We start from the raw sequence: 27,812 nt of genomic DNA on the forward strand, positions 1-27,812 counted from the left end.
GTGCAGTAGGATCAAAAACCCATTGCCATTGTTCTTGAGTTCTCAGTAGTCCTCATCTTAGGAATGATAAGGGAGGGGGACTTGATGGGGGAGGGGGAGGGGAATGGGAGGTGGTGGCGGGGAGAAGGCAGAAATCTTTAATAAATAAATAAATAAATAAATAAATACACTCATTCTGAGGCAAAAAAAAAATAAAATAAAAATAAAAATGACTAAATCAATTAGGGTTGCGAATTTTCTCTTGGAAAAAGGATTTAAAATAAACTAACATAAAAATTGTCATTACTAGTTGAAACATTTCATTAAGAACATTTTAGCAATAAAAGTCAAGGTGCCAAATTCCAAAAAAGATACTCTATATTGCATGTTCAAGAATGTGGTGTTAAACTTTCTGTTTTACTCTTCTCAATTCATTCACATACTTATCCAAATAATCTAATTGGTTTCAAATCATTTTATGGAACGATGATTTTAATGTATTTGATGATGTGAGTTCTATTCTCCCTTTCATTTACAAATGGTGACCTATTGTCTTACATTGATGCGATGTATTAAACAAATTTAATTAATCATTACTGCACTGCACAATGTGAACAAATGTAATTTAAGGAAATTTACTAAAGCTAAATAAAATTACAGTTTTCAGGAGAGCAGAAATGAGCTGCGAAAGTTTGATAACAAGCCTTGCCACAGGATGTTTTCGGTCCTATGGGAGATGACACCGCCACTGACATTCGCTGAAGCTTCTTCCTGCAAGCTTGAAAGGGAAGCTGTGCTGTGGTAACACCGGTTCTTATCTTAAGGGCCAAAAGTGGTTTTGAGAATGTGTGGTATCATTTCCTTCAACAACTCAGGACAGAACCAATCTTGAGTTCCTCATTTCTACATTGCAAAAGCAGAAACACAGCTCACAGTCTTGCCTGGTCTTTCTCCTCTGCAAGCCCCGTGTCAAGGCTTTTATCCACCATGTATAACTATGAAATAGCATTCTTCCTTGGAAGAGAGACAGATTGAGTGAACCTGACATCTCTTGTTCATGAGAACAGAATATGGAAATGTCACTAGTTTTCTTTTCTCAATTAAATATGTGTGAATCAAAAGAGAAAACCTTTTTCAAACTAATGCATGGGTCAGGAAAAGAAGAAGCAAGCATCGAGTCCAAAATCAGGTAAAATTAGAGATGTTTAAGTCAGCTTTGTACTTTAAAAAGCGTGATTGAATAACTTTGTTAGCTCTGACTTTTTAAATACTTTGTTGAAAATATACTGATTGTAGTGCTGCAAATGAGGGGAGAAACTTTATTTATTTTTTTTTTTACATTTTGGGAATAAAAAATGTTTAGTCTAATTTAGCTTCATTTTTAAGAGGTTGATAATTTTAGTCACAGCAAAGAGTTAAAATAATAAATAATGAAACAGACTCTCAAATAATAGTCTGTTGAAGTAAAAAAAAATTATATGTGGTACACTCTATGCTAATTCCTCTTTTTACTGTTAAAGTAAACCTGATAAATCAAAGAAGGTGTATTTCTGAATGGGTGTGGGTGTACATCAATTCCAAATTTATTGGATAAGTTAATAGGACTTCTATGACATCAGAATTACCCTGAATGTGTTATTGCTTTTACAGAGCTAAAGAGAAAAGGAACAGATTAAGTCTTCTCCTGCAGAGGCCTGATTTCCATGGGGAGACTCAGACCAGCAGATCTGCCTTCTTGGCCAAAGAAACAAGGTGGGAACCATCACTTCACTGTGAGCATAGTGTTCTGGTTCTATAATTAATTATTAGAGAAAAGGAAATAAAAATCAATATGCTATTAAAAATCTATTGTAAAGTGAACATAGTTCAACATTTTAGTTCCCCAAACAAAGAATAGTCCTAGAGTTCAACCACTTTCATAACCCAAATCAAATATTTACGAGAACTTTTAAAAGTATTCTCTCATAATTAATAGACCTGTCCATTTTTAATGATATACTTTCTAGCCCATAAATTGATAAATACTAATTTGTTTTAATACTGTAAAATTGTCATCAGGAGAGGTTATTTATCTCCTTCCTCAGAAGTTTTCAAGAAACTACCCTTTGTATGATAGCAAAGAATACCAAATAAAGGAAATTTTATAGTTTGGTTAAACATTTTCTTAACTAAAATTAAAAGTTTGTCTTATATGTTAGCTTACTTTTATTCAAAATTTGAATATGTCTAGTTAAAGAGAAAAAAAAATTCACGTTTTGCTTTATTAACATCTCCAATCATGTCAAAAACAGCTTTTGTCTTATCCCCTTGAAACTTCACCAAACTTCATACATTTTCAAAAAAAAAAAGACACAAACAAACAAAACTGAGTACGTTGTGGTTACAGATAAGAGGAAATTGCATATTTTTTTTAAAAAGGACTTCGAAAAATACTGTTTATGCTTCCTTATTTGCTAAATTTTTTTAAATGTGATTTTTAAATGTGCTCTCTCTCAGTCTCACTTTCTCTCTCAAACTGATTTTTCTTATTTTTTGTACTTTTACTTTAATATATGACTACTTTTACTTAAAACCTACAATTGTGACACTTTGGGTAAACGTGCAATATTTCTTTGTTCTATGGAGAAGTTCAAAAGAAAACGGACTCATGTTGAAGATCTTACTGTCAGTTTGACTTGGCTTATAAAAGCAGGAGAGCACTTTGTAGGTATCAGTGGAAAGTTTGGCTTTAGAGTCCCTGCAGAGAGATTCAGAAGTAAACATGCTGCTCACTCCATCAACAAACTTTCTGTTTTCTGCAGAGTCTCCCCTCAAGAAGCAGAGAAATGGGCTGAATCATTTGACAAACTGCTTTCTCATAGAGGTTAGTGGTATTTTTATCTAGCCCTAATTTCTTAATAAAATATTAAAAATAGATGCCTGCAGTTATGAAAGGCAAAACGTTATCAGGTGTTTAGATAGCAGTAAAGAATTTGCAGTAATCTGAGTTCTAATCAAAGGAGATAACTAAGGAAAGGAGCAGGCATCTAAAGGAAAAATATTTTTAATTTTCTTACTTATTCAGAAGTACTTACTATTGGTGAAATCTTAATTATTTCTTTATAATTCTCTAGTTAACAACTATAACATTTAAATTTAAAATTTTTTATTTTAAATTTCCTATATTTGAAAGAGAATTAGTTTTATTAAAAGTATACTAAATACAGTAACCACATTATTTTGTTATTAATAATCAAAAACTTGAAGTGGTTTCTTTGATAGACATTTAGAGAACTCTCATGAAGACAGCTTCTTAATAAAATTGTTATAAAATCCTTTAGGTAGTTCTATAACAGATTCACTTTTAGAAATTATTTCTTTTATTTTTTGATATTATAATTAAAGTATTTTCCCATTCCTTGCCTCTTTACATAAACTCCCATGTAGTCTTCATTGCTCTTTTTCAATTTCATGACCTAACTTTTTTCACTAAGTTTTGTTATATGCATATATGTAGATGTATTTTTAAAGCAGAATCTTATAGAGAAGGTAAGAATCAGGTGTTTGTTAATGCTGAGCATTGTGTGCTATTTGGGAGAAGAGGCCAAAGTAGAACAGGCTTGATTCTTCAACCTTAAGTTTGGATCAGGGTCAGGCAGTCGGGATTATAACTTCCAGTACTAGGCATGCAAACTTTTCTTTTCTGAACTCAGTTTATCAATTTTCTAAAGTTTGAAATTCAAAAATCTGCACTTATTACTTAATAGAAAAATACAGTTTATTTTCTTTACTTAAAAGTTCTTACTTAATTAGACACACTGGCATCCTTGGTCACAGCTTCTCTTTGTGCTCTCCACTTACAGCATAGTAGTTTATTCTTTGAAACACCATCATTTTTATGCTCCTTCCCCAGACTATTCCAAGAACAGGACAGGAAAGCACTTTTCCCTTGAGTGTGACAGACCCAACAGGCTTCCCATCCTCAGGTGTGTGTTGCTAAAAATGATTCTCATGACCAGGGAAAGTTGGAGAGGAACACTAGGAACTATGTTCCTTTCAGCATTAGGAAGAAGCAATTGTCTTTGTGTTTCCTCATTTACTAGCATATGCATAATGCTAAATATTTTCATTGCTTATTGGGCACATTTAATATGATTTCTTCTGTGCCAAACACTGGGTCACATCTTATAATCCCAGTACTATGGAGTTGGGAACGGGAGGAGCAGATTTATGACTAGCCTCATTTGCATAATAGGTTTGAAGTCAGTCTGGGCTCTGATACTCTGATTCAAACAATTAAAATAATTTCTCCTAATACTTTGATAACTACAATAAGTTATTGTTCATCATCACTCCACTATGTGAATAGAACATACAAGTCAATTCTCTTCCAACATAAGTAAATTTACACTCAGTCCCTAAGCTGTCTGTATCTTCTACTTCCTTTTACTACCTTTAGTCTTTTTATACTCTATAGTCTACTTTCAATTTCTATTAGTGTGTGGAGACCATAACTCTATCTTCTACTTCTATGAGATGAACTTCTTTGCATTCCACATGGAGCCTCTGTCTTTATACCTGAATTATTCGGCATGACGTATTTTCATTTACACTTATTGCCACATATTAGAAAACTACATCCTGTTTACGGGATGTACAATATTCTGAATATGAAGACATACCACACATTCTTGTGAATTCACCTGTTGATGGATACCTAAGTAAACATGTATACATTAAACGTTGCCTGTAAGGTCAGCTTAACTATTTTGCTATTTTACTTCAGGTAGATACAATTTCCTTCTTAATTCCAACTTATAAAGAATTTACTTTTTAGAATTTTCTTTCAGTTAACATTTTGTACACATTTCTTTCAGTCTCAATTAATAAATATTTTGTTTAAAGGATGATTCTTCTTTAAAACAGAGTGATGATTTGTTAGAAACAGAGATATACGGTTTCATTTGTAGGGCCTCACAGGAGCATGAACTCTAAAAAGTATTTAGTGCCTACATATTAAAACTAAGTTCATTCCAGAAAAGTTATGAAGGAGCCCCTCTGAGATGTCGGAAGTTTCTGTGACAGAAACGTCTGTATGATCTTAGTTACGCTGTTTAATCATGTCAGGTTTCAGTTCCCACAGCTGGAAACCAAGAATTTTTTATTTCCCATGCAACAGATTCAAAAAGTATCATGATTAATAAGAAGATAACAAATAGTGGCATCAACACAAATACAAATGACTTCTGCTATAATGAATTATATTAATTATCACATTAAAATAATCTTTTTCTATTTCTAGTAAGTTATAAACTAGACAACAAAGAGAAAAGGAGTTGGAATTTCAATTGAAAGTGGTGTTTGATCTGGATTTATTACTCCAATTAACTTACTATATAGTAATTTCATCATGCCCTTGACATCCAAGTGAAGAAATATTAGGACATGGATAAGTTCTACCTCACATTCTGTAATTTCCATTTATGAGTACTGAAAAGCAAAGGGGTTAAATTGAATTTGACACTATTTTTCCCTAGCGGTGGAAATATTAACAAGCTGTAAACTACTCACAAGTTAAGAGAAAGCAATGTGAATTTAAACAATCATCCCTCACCTACTTGCATATTAAAATCACATCTTATGGCCAAAGTACTAAATAGTTAAATAAATTCACAAATTATGCTACTAGTATTACTTTATTGGTTCAATTATTTTTCATTGCAATGATAATTGTAGTACTAAATTATGAAATTTCAATAACTGCCTAAAATACTGTGGACTACAATATTAAACTCAGTCTATTTCTAGTATTTTGGCACTGTGGGGGTAAAATAAAATTAGATGAATAGCTGAAAAGTGATCCTATTGTAAAAATATATGCACACATATACAGACATTTCAAAAAAGTCCCCAATACTTTAAATTATATATAAATTCCCTGGGATTATATGGGATGGTTACTCGAGTTCAGTATGTCATTATCTGTATAAAGGTAATGAAACATTAAATTTAGTCAAACAAGGAATGAAGTTACATATCAAACGAGGTGCAATAGAAATCTGGTTGCATTGTTTCATAAAATGAGCTCTTGTAAAAACCAGCAAAGACTCACTGGAAGTAGTAGCTTTATCAATAGAACTACAGAATAAGTAGTGTTGACTCTAGCTCCAGAGGAGCCATGGAAATTCACTAGCCATACGAAATGAAAGAGATGTTCCAAGCGTCAGGTAGTCTAGGTTTGAGACTTCCATTGCTTGACTAATTCAGGGAATCAGAAAAGTGTTTCTTTATTGCAGTATGTACCTTAAAATCAGGAGAGTTTTTAAAAAAAAATGACAAACAGTACCCAGTAGAGTAAAATAGAAGAGTTTCTGGGTTTCCCTATATTCCAAAGAAAGAAAGATAAAAGGTGTTTGGATAATTACCATTTTAAGATTTATTTATAATTATTTATGCATATGACAGTTTTGCTGTGCACAAATATACACCACATGTATAAGAACAGGACTTCCATTCCCTGGGACTGGAGTTAAAGATGATTGTGAGCCTCCATGTAGGTACTCAGAACTGAACTAAACCTGGTTCCTCTGCAAGAGCGTCCAGTTTTCTGAAATGCTCAGCTAACTATACAGCCCAACTTCAATGATTTTCTTACTCATAGTTTAATTTTTAAATTAATTTGAAATACATAGAAAGTTAAATCCAATGAAATGTGTATATGGCAAGGACTTTCGTTAATAAATAAAAATGGTTTCATTAATGTTATTATGTGTCATATTAATATAAGTTATTAGTGGTAGAAAAATCAGATGAAAATAATATGAAAACAATGTGTGAGCATCAAAATCTTCCATACAAACAAATCTGTTTTAAAATGAATATGTAATTAAATGAGTTCAATGATACATGGCAAATTTTAATCCAACAAAATCCAACTTTTGTTCCTTATGCATTTCTATGACAATTTTTACTTACTTTTACTCTACATCTTTATTGGAAATTTGCATGTAGTTGAAAATGAATCCTAAAAAAACTGTAATTAAAATGTATGTATTTATTAATTTACAAATTCTGTTTAGTAAAACAAAATGTACTCATGAATCAAAAAATAATATCATACTGTAGTCTGCCATTCATAGTCATTAATTTCAAATTACATTGACCACCTTTATAGAAGTGAGACTTATCACCATGAATATAAATATTGTATGTGATATAATGCAAGTGAAATGTTGTGTATATTATACGGACATACACATATATGTGTACAGAGAGAGAGAGAGAGAGAGGGAGAGAGAGAGAGAGAGAGAGAGAGAGAGAGAGAGTATTTTGGCATAATACAAAATCAATTTGAGGCCAAATTTGGGGAACTTTTATGCTGCAAACCTCCTCTGAAGGTCAATGGAATACCTACAAGGACTTTTCAAATAAAATCTTGTATACTGAGCAAAAACCATGTTCGAAGGAAATTCAATGATCTTGCTAAGATACTGATTGTGTGCATCTACTTTAGAGTGAGGAGGTTTAAAGAAAAGGATGAGTCAACAAAATCTTGGTTTTCTCTCCATTAAGTGGAAGATAACGTTCCTGTTTTACATGAAAAGTGCAAGAAAAGGCATATAGAGAGTAACAGGTTACTATTAGTGTCTCCTTAGTTGGCATAAAACCTTATCAGCAGTTTTTCAGTGTTTCCAAGGCTCAGACCTAGACTATTAAGTGACTCTGGCACACAGATAGACAAGTTGCAAACTGTCACAGAGAGATTTGGAAGAAAATAGCACCTTCTGCGAGAGGAGTCTCTATCAATTAAGAAATACTTAATTGTTCATTTTGATTGTCCTTTCCTAGTCATCGAAAATATTCAAAATATTTTCATTAAGATTAGTTCATTAGAGGCTTTTATACCTTTAATTATGGCTCTAAAATATTTTTGCTGAAGATCACTTATAATATGTAAGGGTAAGAACATAGCATCAATCATTATTCCTTTGATTTAAAGATATAAATTGATTATACTGTGGAAAATATTAGTTGCAAAATTGAATATGAGCCACAAGGAAACCCATGCTTCACTTTTGAAAAAGGAAATGAGTATTTCTCCTTATATTTTCCATTTTGTGGTTTTTGAAGTTATTCTTTAAATTTCTATTTCTACCAGTTTTCTATACAATAAGGGGTTTTAGTGTCCCACAAAGTTAAGTTTCTGACCCAAAATAAGCCATGTCAACAGCTTTATAATCTAACTAAAAGTTAGAAATTCTAAAAGTCTAAATTAAAAGTAAGACACATGCTTAAATAATTATTGCAAAGGAAACCATGCACTCTATGGCATCTCAGACCTATGAAGTCAAATATTAAAGGAGAAATTATTCAGTATGATACGTAAGATTTTTTACTTAACCTAAGCTTCCAGCTTTAGAGTTTCCTGATTTGTTTCCTTTGGTTTCTTGGCATCTGAACAATACTGCAACAGATGCAAGATTTTCAATTTAGAAACATCAAATTATAAGTATCATGTTTGTATAACACATGGGGCAAGCGTCTTCCAGTGTAAATTCTGGTCCCAGGTTCCATCAAGTACTTGTGGCAGTTACACTCACATCTTCTGCCTGCTTGAGATGTTGCTGCCTCTGAGGAAGTTTTTTCTTTGTGGTCTAACCTAGCACTGCCATCCAGAGTAAGCGGAACAGAATGTTCAAACTTACTGACTTTGCTTGCATATAATTTTCAAACAAGATTTCCTTAAATTTAAAACAAATGTGTGGGTTTTTTTACTTTATTCACTCCTTCCCTGAGTTAATATTTGTCACCGATGTATGATTATATCACCAAAAGTCATTCACTTAAGTGATCATGTAATGAGATCTCATAGCACACCCAGCAAGAACTTTACTTGATATTATTCTTGCTTAATTTTTAATATTTATATCAACCCAAGACTAGTCAACAGGACCAAAAGCTTTTGTGTATTGTAACAGAAAACAACAACAGATGAGGCAACCTGCCTCCCTTGTCATCCAGTGAAGTGCTATAAATGAAATAACACTTTTTCTACACCACTTATGCTAAAAAAAAAATGCAAGCTGATTCTCCTACTATTCCAAATAGAACTAATGACTCTTCAATTATTCATTCTTTATCCTTGGTACACATGTCTGTCCTATCAGCCAATTTCCATATTAATCAACTAGTAGCCTTTCATTGTCTTCATGGCTACTTACTGGCTGAAGCTTTATATATTATATAAAATTATCTTGAGTTCAATCTCCCATGTGCTCTTCTTTCTGAGCAAAATAGGTATCTGACATGCACTTCATCTATAAACACATTGGGTTTAATCATGCATGATTTTTATGAAAAGTAAATAAAATCATAATAACCAAAGGAATATAATAGTGATACAAGTCCTCGGCAAATACTCAGAACTTTTGCTATAATTAATATTAACTATAATATTAATATTACTGCATTTGAATTCCTAGCACAGACCCCATACTAGGTGATTCTCAATTAAAATGAACTAAAGATTATTTTCCATTTAATAAAAGTTTTAGATATATGATCAGTGACCATTTGTTTTAGGTATCTTTACAAATATGCTGCTGTAAATGAAAACTATTAATATGAAAAGTAATGGCTATGTTCTGAAGTGAAGACAATTATTCATTCACAGATATCATCAGTGCTTCAAGTGTTCAGTCTGTTTCCACAATGACAAATGAATAAATATATAATTTGTTAACCATTTACTGAGGTCAGTGCAACTACTCAAAAACCAAATGAACAAAACACTAAGTTTTTATTTCTAAACTAGATATGAATGGAATAAAAAAATTTATTGGTACAATATGACAGGCACTCGATTTTTAATTTGTTTTCCTTCCATTTGTATTCAAATAATAAGAAAAGAATAAGTGAGGAGGACAAGAAACAAAATTCCTTTTATTACACAAGAGAATAGACAGGAGAATGTGACATAAACAGAATAATCCCCAGTGATATATTTTTAATAACTATGAAGGATACATTTCCATATGAATATTCTGTGGTTTTTATAATTAAAATTATCTGGAAATGTTCTCAAAATCATTTTTGGTCCTGACTCCAATTATTTTCTAACATATATTTGAAACGTTCCTATAGAAATTGATTTTATCAAAACTTTCCAGTTAAATATATCACCACTTTGAACTTAAGTAAGAAATAAGAATTAATTTAGAAAATACCAAGATCCTATATGCTCTAACAGTCCATATTAGAGACAAATGAAAATGATACACTACTTTATCCAGTCTAAGAAAAACTGAAAATTGATTTGGAAGAAACATCTCAAAATTTTCGAAATTTGGGGGGGAAAAAGGAAGTATGGGACAAAAAAAAATCCAAAATACAAAAACAAAAAAACCCAGCTTCTTTCCATAGAGTCAAATATTCGTAACTAGGTCCAGAGGATGTTTTTTCCTTTGTTGGTTGGTTGACTGGTTGATTGGTTATATTTTAACCCTGATCAGAGCTGAGGTAAAGGCCTTGACCTCAATTCTAACCATCTGATTCTCAGCTTCTTTCATAGTAATTCTTCTTTCACTGGAGAGACATGCTCCACTTTCAAAATCAGCTTTAACTTCGCAGTTATAGTGTTCTTTCCTTTCACTTCTTATTTTCTTTCATTATAGCAGAATATGGAGACTGAGCAACGACAAAGAAGTGGACCAGGAGACTAGGCCGCGAATCTGTGGTCATACAGATAGAAAAGGAGGAAGTTTCCTTCTGTTAGCAACCAGTAGCCAAACAATGCTTATGTCACTATTTTTAAAGTTATCACCTTGCTTTCCTCTGTCATATGAAGTACTAATAGAGTATTGCAGTTGGGTGTTTACTAATTAGAGGAAGAACCCCGTGGACAGTGATAGTGACACAAACTTTTACATAGAAGTCCAGGAACTGTGATTCAGTCAAGGGAGGTATTCAAGCAAGAACACACTGAAGAAAATCATGCCAGCAGGCCCAACTTGCTAGTCAACTGCAGTAAAAGAGAAACCTCTGATTGTTAATTGTGTTAGCTCATTTTGATAGCTGTTAAGATTTAAAAGTATTACGGTCAGAGATCAATTAATTTTGCTATGGAAACTTGTATATCTTCGAATACTTGGACATCATATTCCGTTCATAAAAATCATCCGAAAATCTTGTTCATTTATTTTTCCCTTGAACATTCTGAGAAAAGCACATTGCTCAGTATGAAAAATAAGCCTGTAAATAATACACTGACTGAGCTAACAAAGCGAAAGGAGCAACTAAATATCACTCACTTGACCCTCATGACTGCTTCTCTGCGGTCAGTTCGCTGACTCATTCAGCAAATGCTGAGCATTCAGTCAGCAAATGGATGTTGTTTTTGAGCTGAAAAGTCTCACAGCATGTAAGGACTGCATGTGCCTTCTACAACATGCTAGGAGTTTCAAGTTGTCTCCTCAAGGTATTTTCGTCTGGCCTTTCATTTCCTCCATACTCTCCTCAATAACATGTAATTACCAACATTTGTTCTTCTGGGTCCTTGTGTTACAGAAAAGCAGAACCTTGCTAGACCAGAGAAATCCCAGTGCAAGAAGTACAGAGGCAATGTAACATTTTTGTCTTAAGTGTGGGCAGCCTTTCATTGTTCTAATGCGTAGTGATATTTCAGTCTTCCCAGCCCTTTTCTGACTACTGACTCCTTATAATTCTAATATATTAAAAGAACTAATTACAACATAAAGTCTAATCACATAATGCGTCATGACAATACAGATGAATTCTGTGTGTTGGAGAAATAAATGTGTATACACAAAAAGTAGTTTGGGGGTTTGTTTCCTATAGTTGCTATATTAATTTTCCAAACCAGTGACAACTTAATCCCAAATCCAATCTAACAGTTGTGTAGTCGAGAAGTCTAGTGTAGGTGCCATGACAATAAAATCAAAGTGTCATTAGGCACTCATTCTTGATGGAGGATCTAAGGGAAAATCTCTTTATCACTCATCTGGGTCACTAAGATATTTGTTCTTTTCCCAAAAACAAAGGAAAATCTCACCTTTGAGAATTCAGAACATTTCTTAGTTCTTACCTTCCATCCTCCAGGTTTAAAGGCAAAAAATAGAGATACAACCTATTCTTTCTCCTGTCTCTTCCACCTTTAAGGACTCTTGACAAGCTTGATGTACCTGGTTACTCTTCCCACCTCAAATCACACCCTGAAGTCACACATTCAAGGTTCCTTTGTTTATGCCAGGTTACATATCTCTGGATAATAGAATTTTTATGTCACTCGAGATCAAGCCCATAGACTTGTATATGGCAAGCAGAACTCTATCTCTAAGCTAACCAGTCCTTAAATATAAACCTTTTGAAAACTATTATACTCATTCTATAGTTCAGATTAATCTTCCTAACACACTTGGAATGTGTTTGGTAGGTTGCTCTATAACTGTCAGTTATTTTGATTTAGCGAACAATTTATGTGTAAGTTTAGTCTATTATCATTGTCTAATTATTCATAACTAAAAATATCTGTGTATATTTTTATATTTGTGATGATTGAGCATTTAATAATATATTATTATGAAATGAAAATTTTCTTGATTTTGAAGTCATTTTAATTGACAATAATGGTATTTCATTCAGTTTTTGTCAGCTTAATGTCTACCTTGTATACATCTCTTATCTTCATTTTCTTGATGTGTATACAGTGGTTCTGTTTAGTCGATTTAAATATAATATCATTGATAGAGATAAAATTTATCTCATATGTTACTATTTATCTCCACTCTGCAATGTGTTAGTAAAACAAAGCCCTGCTTTTACACACAGTTAAATAACAGTTTTTATATTTCTTTCTATGTAGGGTGATATTCTACACACTAAACTATAGAATTCTAAGACCTAGAACACATGTAATCTGGTATATAATTAAGATGGAAATGAATGCAGACCCACAGAAAAACATCAGGTGGAGCTTGGGGAATCCTGAAGAAGAGAGTTTTTTCTCTCCTTCAAGTTCAAAAAAAGTATAAAAAGTACAGCAAGAAAGAGAAGTTTCAGGGAAAAAAATGTTGACACGTAGGAAGAAGCTAAGAAAAAAAGGAGCAGGCAACACTGAAGAGAAAGTAGAAGAACACAATGTTCTGAATTATGAAGTTGAGGCTTATTGGAGAATAGAAAAATTTAAAACATGAGAGACAGATTCAGATAATGGATAAGACACTGGACATGGAGATAAGATGTTTTAAAACCTTATTAAAGTGAATTGTATCTTACAAATTTTTCATTTGAGGGGATTACAATTACATCATTTCTCTTTCCCTTTCCGTACTTCCTCAAAACCCCCCCCCATGTGCCCCTAATTATCTAATATTTGATATTAGATAATAAGGTCAGTCCTGAAAATATAAGTACAAGTGTCATCATGAAGATTTAGCATGTTATATTTGTATTTTGAGGACTATATGTATAGTGTGTTTGTGTGTATGTGTGTGTGTGTGTGTGTATGGGTTCACATGGGTTTGTGACTGAAGACTCAGAGACACTTTGAGAATGAACTTAACCTTTATGGCTGCAAGGACCCCACCCCTGTTGGACTGAAACCCTTTCATGTGGCCCAGGGCAATTTTATGTTTTCCTATATTTACACTTTAGTCAGTATATCCCGTATGCCCATAACAACCTAAATACAATGCCAAGTGCAAATATCTGATTCAGGAGGTAATACGGCTTTCCGGGTTGTGTTCTAATCAAGTTTTGCATAGGCTTTGTATCCATGGGATACTCTCAGACAAGGTTCACATAGGACAACAAAGATATCTGTAATATAAAGGATGGGTTAGAACTGAGTGCTAACTCCAGAACTAGGCCAAGTTTGGCACAGCGGGGGTTGGTGCTTCTTGCCAACTCTTTGGTGCCAGGCCAGTAGGAAACTCTGCCACAACTATGTGTCTTTCTTGGTGTCTTAGTTAGGATCTCTATTGCTGTGAAGAGGCATCATGAACATGGCAACTCTTATAAGAAAAACACTTAATTGGGACTGGCTTACAGTTCAGAGATTTAGTTCATTATCATAATGTTAGGAAGCAAATGGTGTGTAGACAAACACAGTGCTAGAGGTATCTGAGAGTTATACATCTGGTTCTGCAGGCAGCAGGAAGTGACAATGCCACACTGGACAGGCATGAGCTTCTGAGACCTCAAAGACCACCCCTATTTGATGCACTTCCACCAATAAAGCCACATCTCCACTTGGTGCCATTCCCTATGAATGATGGGGGTCATTTTATTCAAACCATGACTGTTTGGGTTTCTATCGATGTGAAGAGACACCATGACCATGGCAACTCCTACAAAAGAAAACATTTAAATGGAACTGGTTTACAGTTTCAGAGGTTTAGTCCATTATTGTTATGGTAGGAAACATGGTGGCATGCAGGCAAACATGGCGCCTTTAGAAGGAACTGAGAGTTCTATATCTGGATAGGCAGGCAACAGAAAGAGAATGCCACACTAAGCAAGCCTTGAGCATCTGAGAACTCCAAGCCTGTCTCTAGTGACACTCTTCCCTAACAAAGCCACACCTACTCCAACAAGACCACATCTCCTAGTAGTGTCACTTGCTATGTGCCTATAGGATTCATTTTTATTCAAACCACCACAGTATGTGTGAGTTTGAGCATGTGTGATATGGGAGTGATTTCTTTCTAATCTGTTGCTTTCATTGGTTAATTAATAAAGAAACTGCCTAGGCCCATTTGATAGGCCAACCCTTAGGTGGGTGGAGTAAACAGAACAGAATGCTGGGAGAAAGAAGCTGAGTCAGGGAGTCGCCATGATTCTTCCACTCCAGACAGATGCAGGTTAAGATCTTTCCTGGTAAGCCAGCTCGTGGTGTCTACACAAAATATTAAAAATGGGTTAGATCAATATGTAAGAGCTAGTCAATAAGAGGCTGGAACTAATGGGCCAGGCAGTATTTAAAAGAATACAGTTTCCATGTAATTATTTCAGGTAAAGCTATGTGGGCGGCCGGGTGCTGGGGACGCAGCCCCGCCGCTCCTATTACAACACATGTGTGTAAAAAAGAAGAGAAAGAGTCTTTGAATTTGAAAAGAAATATTTTAAAGGAAGAGTTGATTCAGTATTATACATGTGTCTAAATGTTCGAATATGGCTAACAAATTCTCCCCATGTAACAACTTACCTGTGACAACAGGAAAAAAAAAGATTTTTTTGTATTGATTTTATTGAGCTATGCATTTTTCTCTGCTCCCCTCCCTTCTTCTCCCCTCCCTTTCAAACCTCTGCCATGGTCCCCATTCTCCCAATTTACTCAGGAGATCTTGTCTTTTTCTACTTCCCATGTAGACTAGATCCATGTATGTCTCTCTTAGAGTCCTTATTGTTGTCTAGGTTCTCTGGGATTGTGATTTTTAGGCTGGTTTTCTTTGCTTTATGTTTAAAAACTAGTAATGCATGAGTGCATATGATAATTGTCTTTCTGGGTCTGGGTTACCTCACTCAGTATGATGTTTTCTAGTTCAACCCATTTGCCTGCAAATTTCCTTATCCATTCTTTGGTCGAGGGGCATTTGGGTTGTTTCCAGGTTCTGGCTATGACAAACAATGCTGCTATGAACATAATTAAACTATTTTATAACTAGAAAGTGAGACAAAAATCCAAGGAAAGTTTGTAAAACTACTTTAATTCCAACTCAAAAATCAGTTCCTCTAAGGAAGTTTATCTAAAAGTCCGCATGAAGTATTATTTCCCTTCTCTCAATGCTTTTTCTACAATACAACTCCAATACAAGCAAGCAGTTTCAAATTTTTGCACTGATTACAAATGAAAACCTATGTAAAAGACAAATTATCAACATGTAGTACATGTAACTTTTCACATAATTAAAAAAAAAATCTATGAATTCCAACTCTTGTCTCCATGTCATTCTGCATATCCTACTGTCTAAAAAGGAGATCAAGAAAAGACAAAATGAGGTGATAATTGAGGACAGAATGAAGACAGAAAGATAAAAAGAGTCATACAGTATAATGTAGACTGAATTGTTTTACTAATTATAATTCTGTAACAGAGTTTTTCCTTTTGTCCTAAAAATGCATAAAAATACTGATTACATATTTTTTCCTTTTACCAAAAATAGATTTTTTTTCTCAAATAATATATCCTGATTATGCTTTCTCTCCATCTACTCTTCACATATAACCCCATATCCATGCCCCTTCTTTCTCTCATTAGAAGCAGACTTCTAAAGGTAATAGTAAAATAAAATATAATAAGAAAAACTAAAACAAACCCATAGGAATTAGATAAAAATAGAAAACAGACAAAAATATCCCAAGAGAAAAAGCACAAGGAATAGATTAGATGCAAAATCTTACTTATTTTACCACGCAGGAATCCTAAAAAAACACAAAACCAGAAGCCATTATGTACACAGAAAGAACCTGAAATTTAAAAAAAAAAATTAAAATGTAATTTAAAAAGGGAGAAAAAAATTAAAACTAAAAGATAAAATTTTAAAGGAAAAAGAAAAGACCCTGTCACATTATGAAACAAGAAACTTCCAACGACGTCATGGAAGTTGTTTTCTGTTGTCTGTCTTTTGCTGGGTATGAAACCCACCCTTAAGAGTGTTTTGGTTCCCCTGTAAGGCATTCTTGGAGAAACTAAATATCCTTCTGCAAGTGGTTATCAATTGGAGATGGCTTCTGTGCTAGGGATACAGGCATGTCTCCAATTCGTCTTTTAGCTCTGGACCCTTTCCAATGTAGACCAATACAGTCCCATGCATGCTGCCCTGGTCTCTGTGAGTTCATATTGCATCAATCCTGTTGATTTAGAGGGCCTTGTTTCCTTGGTGTCTTCCAGTTCCACTGGCTCTTGTACCTTTCCACATCCTTTTCCACCAAATTCCCTTATCCCTGAGTGGAGAAATTAAGGGAGACATCCCATTTAGGACTGAGTGTTCTAAGATCCCTCACTCTTGTCATGTCTGGCTGTGGGTCTCTCTATTCGTTCCCATCTGCTGCAGGATGATGCTTCTCTGATGATGGCTGAGCAAGGTGCTGATGTAGGGGTATAGCAGGATGTCATTATGAGACATTTTATTGCTACATTCCTCATTTATAGACAGTAGTATTTTTTTTTTTACTCTAGATCTCTGGGATCTCTAGTCTCAGGTTCTTGGTCACCCAAGCAGTGTTGAGTATTGTTTCCATATCATAGAGTGATCTTAAGTCAAATCAATTACTGATTGATTTCTCTTACAAGCTTTGTGCCATCATTGTACTAGAATATCTTGTAGGCAGAACATCATTGTAGATTAAAGAGTTTTGTGGCTGGCTTTGTGTTTGCATTTCTCCTTTGGTAGCATTCTGTTTTATCATTAGCAAAGCAGCTACACCTGAATCTAATGCTATTTCAGCTACTGGCTGTGGCTCTGCAATCACAGCCCCACTGCTCAGGTGCAAGTCCTCTGCAGCAAAATATAGTTTTTAATTAAGTCTCTAATTGTTTTATTTTACCAATAAAGACTTGCAAGTCAGATACTGGGGTGAATACTTTCCAGCTCTGAGAGGGTGAAAAGCAGCCAGCTGACCTTCCTTTTTAGCCGACAACACACACTCAAAAGTCCATCTCTACTACTTTCTGTGCATTTTTCTATCTGTTTTCCAGACTCGCTCTCTCTATGAATACTTCTTGTCAGCTAGTCATTGGCTCCAACTCTTGACCCAAGGTTTTGTTTAATTAATACAAACTTAGGGTTCACATTGTGATCATATGTCCTGTAACAATATCATGCGGCACATACTCCTGCTACCAAGAACACTAGCTAATAGAGGTAAAGGTACTATGTAGACACTGACTCATCTTTTCCGTGTTCAGTATGTTGTGTAGTTGTTGTCTTCAACAATAATGTCTTTCCATTAGATCCTCCCATTTCAGCCAATAATCTCAATTTAAAAAAAGTCTCATAACCAGAAAAAGAAAAGATAGCTAAAGCAGTTGAAAAAACACAAGCTTAAAGTCAGAATGTCTTACAGTAGAATTTGAAGGTTGATACATTTTATCTATAGAAGATTTACATGTTTAAACATAAATTATTGATAATATCCACAAATATTACCATCCTCGTCATTACCACCGCCGCCACCACCATGATGGAGTAGTTATTGTGTACCAGTCACTTTTTTAGCACTTTGCAAAAGTCAGCACATCTAATTCACTAGTAAGCTCTGTCAGGTGGATATCATTTTCTTAATTTTAAATATTAAGAAACTTGACTGTATAAAAGAAAAAAATCCATTCAAAGACACATAGGAGGTAGGCAATCATAATATTTAGTCCAGGTAATTTTTTAGAACTTATTGACTGTCTGTAGTAAGTGGCGTGGAGGGCCACTTCCCACCGCCCAGCTACCACACGGCTAGCTTTACACCTGAAATAACAACACACAAACTGTATTCTTTTAAACACTTCTTGTCCCATTAGTTTTAACCTCTTATTGGCTAGCTCTTACACATTGATCTAACCCATTTCTAATATTCTGTGTAGCACCACGAGCTGGCTTACCAGGAAAGATCTTAACCTGCGTCTGTCTGGAGTGGGAGAATCATGGCGACTGCCTGACTCGGCTTCTTTCTCCAAGCATTCTGTTCTGTCTACTACGCCTATCTAAGCTGCTGTTCTATTAAAAGGGCCAAGGCAGTTTCTTTATTAACCCTCCTCCATCAACTGTCTCAAACACTTATGGCATATAAGACAAAAACAGTGTGTATTTAAATGTTTAAATGGTAAACGTCAAGTTGCTACATTACATATGTCTCTTATTCTTTTAATTTTAAAATATCTACTTCATAAAATAGTATTTGATTTTCATATTGCTAAATTATGCTTTATTTTCATTCTCTTTCCATCATGAATTATTTCCTTCAAAGCATGTGAGAATCTCATGGAATATGTTAGGCCTGAGAATTTAAGCCTGTTCATACTCAGGACAGGCAGGCTGTGTGAATTTGGTGGAAAGACTTGGAAAAAGAAGATAGACGTTGTTGAACTTGGAAATGTAAAAGAATGGAAACAGAACTTGAGTGTCTCCAGCACAAGAAACATGGTCTGATATTGGACAGAATGAAATCCAAGAGAAAAACTTCAGAAGTCTACAGAACTATAGAACAATCCTTCTGTGTCATGAATAGAAGAGATGTAAATTGAGCTGTGTAGGATGATCCCTTTTACTCCTAGATTTAAGGATTTAGATCTATGTGTGGTTTAGCCTTATTTCATAGAAACAGTACCCTTCTTCATTTGTTCAAAAAGTTATTTTATATGAAGCACCCCACAAATACTGGTTAAAGGTGCAGGTGTAGAATTAGAAGGAGACTAACTTTTACTGTTAGTACTTGCCTATGATTTAATATCAAGTAGGGCATCTTTCCAGCATGACTGTTTTATAGTAACAAAATATTATTTGGTTTTGGCAGATGGACTGGATTATTTTACTAGATTTCTTAAAACTGAATTCAGTGAGGAAAACATTGAATTTTGGGTAGCCTGTGAAGATTTCAAGAAATGCAAGGAACCTCAAGAAATCATCCTAAAAGCCAAAGCAATATATGAGAAATTCATTCAGAATGATGCTCCAAAAGAGGTACAGTAATAAATAAAAACACATGTAACTACTTAACACTTTCATGGGTACTGTTTTCACCCCACTCATTCTACCAGAGAGCTCAAGATTTTTGTTAAAGTTAAACTAATTAATTGCAGATTTCTACTTATTGACATAATATTATAATGGATTAAAACTATAAAATCAATCTTCAGAGTTAGACAAAGAGTGAATAAAGTTGCAACATTTTGATTCTTTCTATAATCTTTATTAACTACATTAGCAGAAACAACTCCTTATTAGAAACTAAAGCTTTCTGAATGTGATAAAGACAAGACACACAAATATAAATATGTTGAACACTGTTTAAAAATCATGTAATACTTTACAAGATTATACTAAGTCAGCAGCATTAAGGGTGGTTAAAGACGCTTATCTACAAGCCTGAAGACCTGAATTCAATGCCCAGGCCCCACATTGTGGACAAAGGCAACCAGCTCACCTAATGTGTTCTCTGATTTTCACACTAATCTATAGCATGCATGTCCTCAAAATAATAAACATAATTTAAAAATAATTTTATCTACCTATGTAAAATTTTGTCTGTTCAAAGAAGTTATTTTGTCATCTTAGGACAGCCCAAAAGAAAATATTTAATAGACAAATGATGCAACTCTACTTTGGCAGTGTTTCGAGTGAAAAACAATTGTCCTTTCTTTTGATTACAACTAAATGAGTACAGTCTATAAGTTGACTAAGAGTTTAGCAGATATTAGCTGTCATTAAATATTAAATAATTTGATGCCTCTAACTGTATTTAATAAGCAGTATTTCTACTTCCAGAGTAGAACCAATGCTCTTGATATTCAACTACAAATTATTACTATCATGCTACCTTTTGCTTGTTAGACAAATACCTAAGATCATTCAAATTAAAGAAAAAAGAAAAGAAAATGTTTCGCTCCCATTTCAGAGGACATGTGGTTTTGTTGATTTGGGCACTTTGACAAATCTATATGTAATGGCAGAAACACACTGTAGAGAAACTTGCTCACTTTATAGTGCCTGGAAGTAGAGAGGGAGAGCAGGCAATAAAAATAGAAATGAACTGAGGGAGAGACCAGAATTCCAGTACCTTCTCAATGCAGGATTTCAAGAACCTAACTTCTTTGAGATAGATCCTACCTCCTAAGGATTCCATCACTGTCTAATAATGCTACAGGGTGACAACAAAACCTTGATTATTATACTTATATTAACAAATCTCTGGAAAATCTTTAATACTGAAGCTATAACATACTCTGTAAAGCAATACTCTCTATATGAATATATTGATCTAAGAAAGGGTGTTTGCTTAATTATGTAAAAATATAACAGGGTATATGATTACCCAAAGGGGAAAACAGGATAGCTTCCTGAAAATACAATATTAATTCCAAATACATCAACAGGAATATAATAAAATTAATTATATGAGATTGTATGTTAAAGACACATTCATCTGTTGACATATTTTTGCTTGTAGGAAAAATAACATGATAAAAAAAAAGTAGCAGCTTGAACAGAAGGGTCTTATTGATATCCCAACCAAACCCCAATCTCTCATTTCCTGTTACTTAAACTCTTTAACTTCTGTGACTTTAGTTCCCCACTGTGAAAATGAGTGAGTTAAAATGATGATCATATGGAAGCCACCATTCCATTATTCAACTGTGCAGTGTTGGAATAAGCATGACTATTAACAAAGAGATAGGAGAGTCGGGTAAGAAACCTCAAGTGCACTATTGTATTCCTAGACCCTAGGAGAAAGAACCCCATATCCAAACACACCATAGCCCTCCTTCCAACACTATAAGACTATGAGATGTTCTCAAAGATGTTGTATTAGATAGCCTGTAATTATATCTTGTTCCTATTTATGCAGGTTAACCTTGACTTTCACACCAAAGAAGTAATTACTAAGAGCATCACACAGCCAACTCTCCAAAGTTTTGATGCAGCACAAAGCAGAGTCTACCAGCTCATGGAACAAGACAGTTACAAACGCTTTCTGAAATCAGAAATCTACTTACATTTGATAGAAGGAAGACCTCAGAGACGAACAAATCTTAGGAGACGGTCACGATCATTTACCTACAATGAGTTCCAAGACGTAAAGTCAGATGTTGCCATTTGGTTATAAATAGAAGTAATATTCCTTATTTTGGTGGTAAATGTGTGTAACTTCTTCTAAAACACAGCTTGTGTGCAGTAAAAAATTAACATACTTTTCAAATAACCAGGCAATAGTATTTTTAAAATGTAATAACTTTTATATTAAAATAATTCACAGTCTTTCTTCCACCATATTTTATAAAAACATATCTTTATATTCTATTCATAATAAAAAGCCTCTATTTCTTCATTAACCATCAGTAAAAAGACACCAGAAGAGCATTGTAACATGTTGAAGTAAAATGTAAACATTTCAGCTATATCAGGTTTAGTTTGGATCATTTTTTCTAGGTATAGAAAATGTACTTAGATAACAGCATATCCATATGATATTGTGTTTAATGATGGGTTGCAGCATATAGAAATGATCTATTTCTTATCATGGGGAAGGGTGGACATATGTTGTTATGTACTAATACTGATTCCACAATAGCTGTCTATCACTTCAGCATTAATACCAGCAACAAAAAATTGCATAAAAACACATTTTTCTCTACAGATTAAACAGATTACTCATAACCCACGTAGATATGTGAGACTGGACTCACACTCCCTCTAACTGATGAATATTCCCCACTAGATGGAGGTACACTCTTGTTCACCGGAGCGTGCACATATTAATATATCTCTCCATATCCACTAAGAGAACAACATTCTTTCCCAGCAAATGAATGTGCCACTGAAATAACACCAGTCAGTGCTTGGATGATGATGACCCCACACGTTCACAAAAGTTTTATGTCTCACATTTGGAATTTTAAAATTGGGATAGAAATTTAAAATGAGAAACAATGATAAAAGAAACCTACAAACTTGACAACATCGGCATCTGCTAATTATGTTTTTTAACTATTATGTTCTTAAAATCCTTGCATAATGCAATATGATGCAGTAATAAACATATATATCTATATTAAAGAAATATTTAATTGCAATATGTTATAGGACCTGTACATGTATTAAATATGGTGTACTTTCAGATTATTAAGTGCTATCATTTTAGTTGAAGTGTAAATAAATTCTACCATCTATAATAATAAAAAACTGTTCAAACTTGTCTATTGATGTCATTTATTTCTTCCAATTCTAATTTTTGAATGACACTGAGATAGAAAAATCTTATTTATCTATTTTGTTACTTATATTAAAGTTAATAATTTATACTTTTTAAAATATGGAAACAATCTACTATATATTTTAAAGAGCCTCTGGAAAGGTGATTTTTATTTTTTCTTAGGTGGATTTATATTTCTTATAAGAAGCATGTCTCTTCCACAGAATATAATTGTGTTATATACTAAACTAAGATGGCTCATGCTTTCTATTCTGATTATAAAATTTATGATTTGATTTTACTAGCATTATTTTGGAAATACACCCACGATACTAATTTATGTATTTGTTTATTTATTTATTCAGATTTTACCAAGCAAATTTTAAAATAGTCACAACAGCCAAATCATTCCTGATCCTGAGAACCTCGCACTCTGTCCTTGAGATTGAGAGCCTCAATAGTAGTAGTCTCGGAACAGCTGTTATCACTAGCGTGCAATCAATAGACAGGTAATTATCCAATCCACAAGGCAGGATACTGCACTCATCCTAATCTTGGGCCTCAAATCTCTGAAGTTCCTGGAAAACTACTGGTTCCCTTTCCAGGATGAAAGTTGGAAACTCTAGTTTTACTATCAGTGAAGGAATTAGCTGAAAAAGAGAAAATGAGGGCAAACAACTCCCTGGCAATAGGAGAGGCCACAAGAGAAAAGAGAGAGAGAACTTTCTTCTAAAATACTTTATTTACCTCCCCCTCCCCCCACACACATCTACAGAAGGAGTTGCATTCATAAGGGTGGCCTTCCTACATCATTCAAGATAATTCTTTAGATGAGACTCCCTACTGAGGTTATTCTAATCTGCGACAGTTTGACATGAAAAACCAGTTATAATAACTTGTAATATTTTTTTTCAAAATGATGCAATGTCTGTGTAAGATATTTAGTTCACTATGATAAGATACCTGACAGATACAAATATAGAAGTTATGTCTTTTTAATGTTTTTAAAATAATCCTTGCATTTTACATACCTATTCTAGCTCCCACTTTTTCCCCTCCTCCCACTCCTCCCACCTTCTCCACACTCCACCATCCATCCACTCCTCGGAGATGGTAAGGTTTCCCCTGGGGAGTCAACAAACTCTGACACATCACTTTGAGGAAGGACCAAAGCACTCTCCCCTATATTTAGCCCCAGCAAAGTATCCCTCCAAAAAGAATGGGCTCCAAAAATTCCGTTTAAGCACTAGGGATAAATCCTGGTCCCGCTGCCAGTGGCCCCACAGACTGCCCCAGCCACACAATTGTTGCCCACAATCAGAGGGCGTGGTTTGGGCCTATACACGTTCCCCCGCTGTCAGTCAGTAGTCAGTGAGCTCCCACTAGCTCAGGTCAGCTTCAGCTGCTTCTGTGGGTATCTCAATCATGGTCTTAACCCTTTGCTCATATTATATTATCATATATATTATATGTGTATGTATCTATAACACATATATTATCGATATATCATGTATAATCTCATTTCTCCTTCTCTTCGACTGGACTCCGAGAACTTGGCCCGGTGCTAGCTGTGGATCTATCAGTTGCTGGATGAAGGTTGGAGATGGCTCAGAGGTTAAGAGCATTGGTTACTCAGTTCCAGAGTTCTTCCATTCAATTCCCAGCAACCATGTGATGGCTCACAACCATCTTATAGTGCCCTCTTCTGGCGTGCAATCATACACGCAGGTAGAATACTGCTATACATAAAATAAAAATAAAAAAATTAAAATAAAACAATTAAGGTCAAAAGCTATAGGACATCCTCTCTGGCCTAGACATATACACGTACAGATACACATATCCACTTAGATGTGAACTCACCCAAAATTTAAAAAGGTAACTACTTCTTTTGACTTATGGTTTCAGACCCTAGTTCTCTGATTAATAGATTGTAGGGTCGTTATATTTGCAGAAGCATGTGGGAGAGTCTGTGCCCACAATGGTGAACTGGATTCAGAGAGCAGGAAGAAGGAAAACTTCTGACACTTAAAGGCATGCTTCCAGGGCCCACTTCTTCCAGCAAGACCCGCTCTTCCAAAACAGTGTCAGTAGCTGGAGACTAAGTAGTCCTGCACCTATAAAGAACGTGGCATATTCAAACTGTAGCGATCTTTATTAAATTATAAAATATTTGGTGAGTTGTGATAAATATATAGCAGTATGTCTGGAATTCAGAGGGTTGACAATCGCTGACAAAAATAACACACACAAAAAATGAAAGAACAATTATACATATGGTAGAAGAAAAACATTTACAGCCAGCACAGAACTCTGACTGAGTGAACGACAATGAGGTGAAACTAACATGGGTTCTCAGAAGCCCCTGTCTGAGCTCCCTCCATGAGTCTCTGAATCCCCAGAAACTCAAACACCTACAAGCCTTCTATAGTTTTGTAGGCAAGGACTTGGGGTTTCTAGTTATTTCTGTTCTTTGGTTTTAATAAAACTATGATGCACATATGAACTCACAGAGACATATGAACTCATAGAGTTCATACAATGCAAATTTGAATTCACAGAGACTATGACCACATTCACTGGGCCTGCTGCAATCCAGACAGGGTCCTAATGCTGAGAGAGAGAAATATCCAGGAGCTCCCACTCCTAAGCCAGAAGGTTTCGCTACCTCACAACCACCTGAAAATGAAAAGTTAGTTTTCATCAATGGAATCTCACTGGGCACATAAACCACACCTAAGTGTAGGTCCCATGCCTAGCAGTAGACAACCAATACAAAAGAAGCACTAGTATATTTTAGATTTTTAAAATTCTTTTTTGTCTCAGACTGCTTTGTTTGGGGATTGCATTTTTAAATCTTCCTGATTCTTTGTATATTACGGATTTCTATTTTGTATTTTCAGAGAAACAGACACAGAGAAAATATGTCTGTCTATGTATGAATTTCTTGTGCTTTTCTTGGTCTTTGCTTTAATTCTTTCCCTCCCCCCCCCCCCGCAATTTTTCCAAGAGAAAGAAAAAGAAGCCCGATGATAAATGGGTGAGGATGTGGGGAGGATGTGGCAGGAGATAAGAGAGGTGAAATTGTAATTAGAATATATTGTATAGAGAAAAAATCTTCTATTTTCAATGAAAGTAAAAGAAATAAAAAGAAATCTTTAAAAAGTGTCTGTGAAAGACAAATAAATATGAAGAAGAGAACCCAGATTAATATTAGGAATGTACATTGGTCTAATAATACAAAACTTTTATAGGGAACTCATTGGCTTGGCATATAGCTGAGTGCTGCAACATTTACCTAGCATGTATGAGGCCCTAAATTTAATAATGCTTAGCACCATAGAGACGAAGAGAGAAAGTTGTTTTCCATCAGCTTAGCAGCTGTATCTGAAACTACTGATATTTTCATCACCATCTGCAGCCACACAGTCCCCCAGTTAGTGTCCCACTGGCCTCTCAGGCAGAGGTCTGGAGGGACTGGCTTTGCATGACCTCAACATGTAGGTTTTAACTAAGTCTCTATTGTTCTATTTATCAACAAAGATTTGGGAGTCAGGTATTAGGGTAAAAATCTGCTATTTCAGAGAAACTGAGAAGCAACCAACTGACTATTCTTTATTGCCCAGAGAGCCAGCACGAGAGCAATTCTCTCTACATAACCAAGATGAAAAAGACCCAAGAAATCTTTTAAGCCCCTGCCTACTACTTCCTGTGTGTGTCTCTATCCATCTCCCTGGATCCTCCGTACAATCTATGACTAATTCTTGCCAACTGATTGCAGACTCTGCTCCCTGATCCAGTGTTAGAGTTTTACAGTACTATCAAGTATCCCACAACAGAAAAACAGAGTGAGAGAGAAAGGGAAGGAAGGAAGGAAGGAAGGAAGGAAGGAAGGAAGGAAGGAAGGAAGGAGGGAGGGAGGGAGGGAGGGAGGGAGGGAGGGAGGGAGGGAGGGAGGGGGGGGGGGAGGGAGAGAGAGAGGAAGGAAGGAAGGAAGGAAGGAAGGAAGGAAGGAAGGAAGGAAGGAGGGAGGGAGGGAGGGAGGGAGGGAGGGAGGGAGGGAGGGAGGGAGAGAGAGAGAGAGAGAGAAAGAAAGAAAGAAAGAAAGAAAGAAAGAAAGAAAGAAAGAAAGAAAGAAAGAAAGAAAGAAAGAAAGAAGACAGACAATTTTAGGAATATTTGAAGTGTAGGAAAACAAAGAAAACACAGTGTGGATGTTCTGACCAGTGAAATAAATGACAGAATGCTTTTTATGCCTTTTTATGTTTCACATACAAATTATTTCTGAAACTACTTGCACTTATTGAAAATAAAGTGCATGTTTTACTTGCTTTTTGATTTAAGCAGAAGAATGCCTTTAAATGTAAGTGCATACACAGATTTGGTTTAATTCTAGAATTTTCAGTTCCTGAAGTTCATAAACAAAAGTGGTACTGAGGCCGTTAGTTGTATATATAATAGGTCAGTTATTGTCTAGCCACACGGAATCAAGAGAACTTTATGTAGAAGGCAGCACAGTGTTTCTGTAAAGAATGAAGATTTTCAATGAGGCACATGTAAATTTAGACTCTGACTGTGGCACTTTTTCAAAGTGAAATAAGCAGATTAATATAGAAAAATTTATTATTTTGATTTTCAAATTAGAACAAAACATTTTCAGTGTTCCAACTGTGATTAAGATTTGAAACGTTTGTAAAGTATCAAGTAAGGAATAATAGACTTTGATATCTAAAACAAATTATAGCCACTACTCTCTGAGGCCTTGATTACACATTAGCAAATATTCTGTGTGCATAATTAGTTATTTATTAATAAAATGTATACATGCTGCTTATATCAAAGCCCTTTATGATTTTACATTACATAGAAAAGTAAATAATGATGTTTTGTTTAAATGAGAAGATATGAAAACATTTGAATCAATATTTCCTAAA

The 27,812-nt window shown here is 34.7% G+C and overlaps 1 protein-coding gene across 1 annotated transcript; it reads left to right on the forward strand.

The window, feature by feature from the left end:
* The first annotated feature begins 902 nt into the window (after nucleotides 1-902).
* On the forward strand, nucleotides 903-22,867 carry Rgs18 (regulator of G protein signaling 18). The gene is made up of 5 exons (XM_057770221.1): nucleotides 903-1,168; nucleotides 1,630-1,731; nucleotides 2,781-2,842; nucleotides 19,483-19,649; nucleotides 21,535-22,867. Exons 1-5 carry the CDS (start codon nucleotides 1,050-1,052, stop codon nucleotides 21,790-21,792), a joined length of 708 nt encoding a protein of 235 aa, XP_057626204.1. The 5' UTR covers nucleotides 903-1,049; the 3' UTR covers nucleotides 21,793-22,867.
* The last annotated feature ends 4,945 nt before the right edge of the window (nucleotides 22,868-27,812 follow it).

The sequence above is a fragment of the Chionomys nivalis genome, chromosome 5 (genome assembly GCF_950005125.1).
Source record: "Chionomys nivalis chromosome 5, mChiNiv1.1, whole genome shotgun sequence".
Lineage (NCBI taxonomy): Eukaryota > Metazoa > Chordata > Mammalia > Rodentia > Cricetidae > Chionomys > Chionomys nivalis.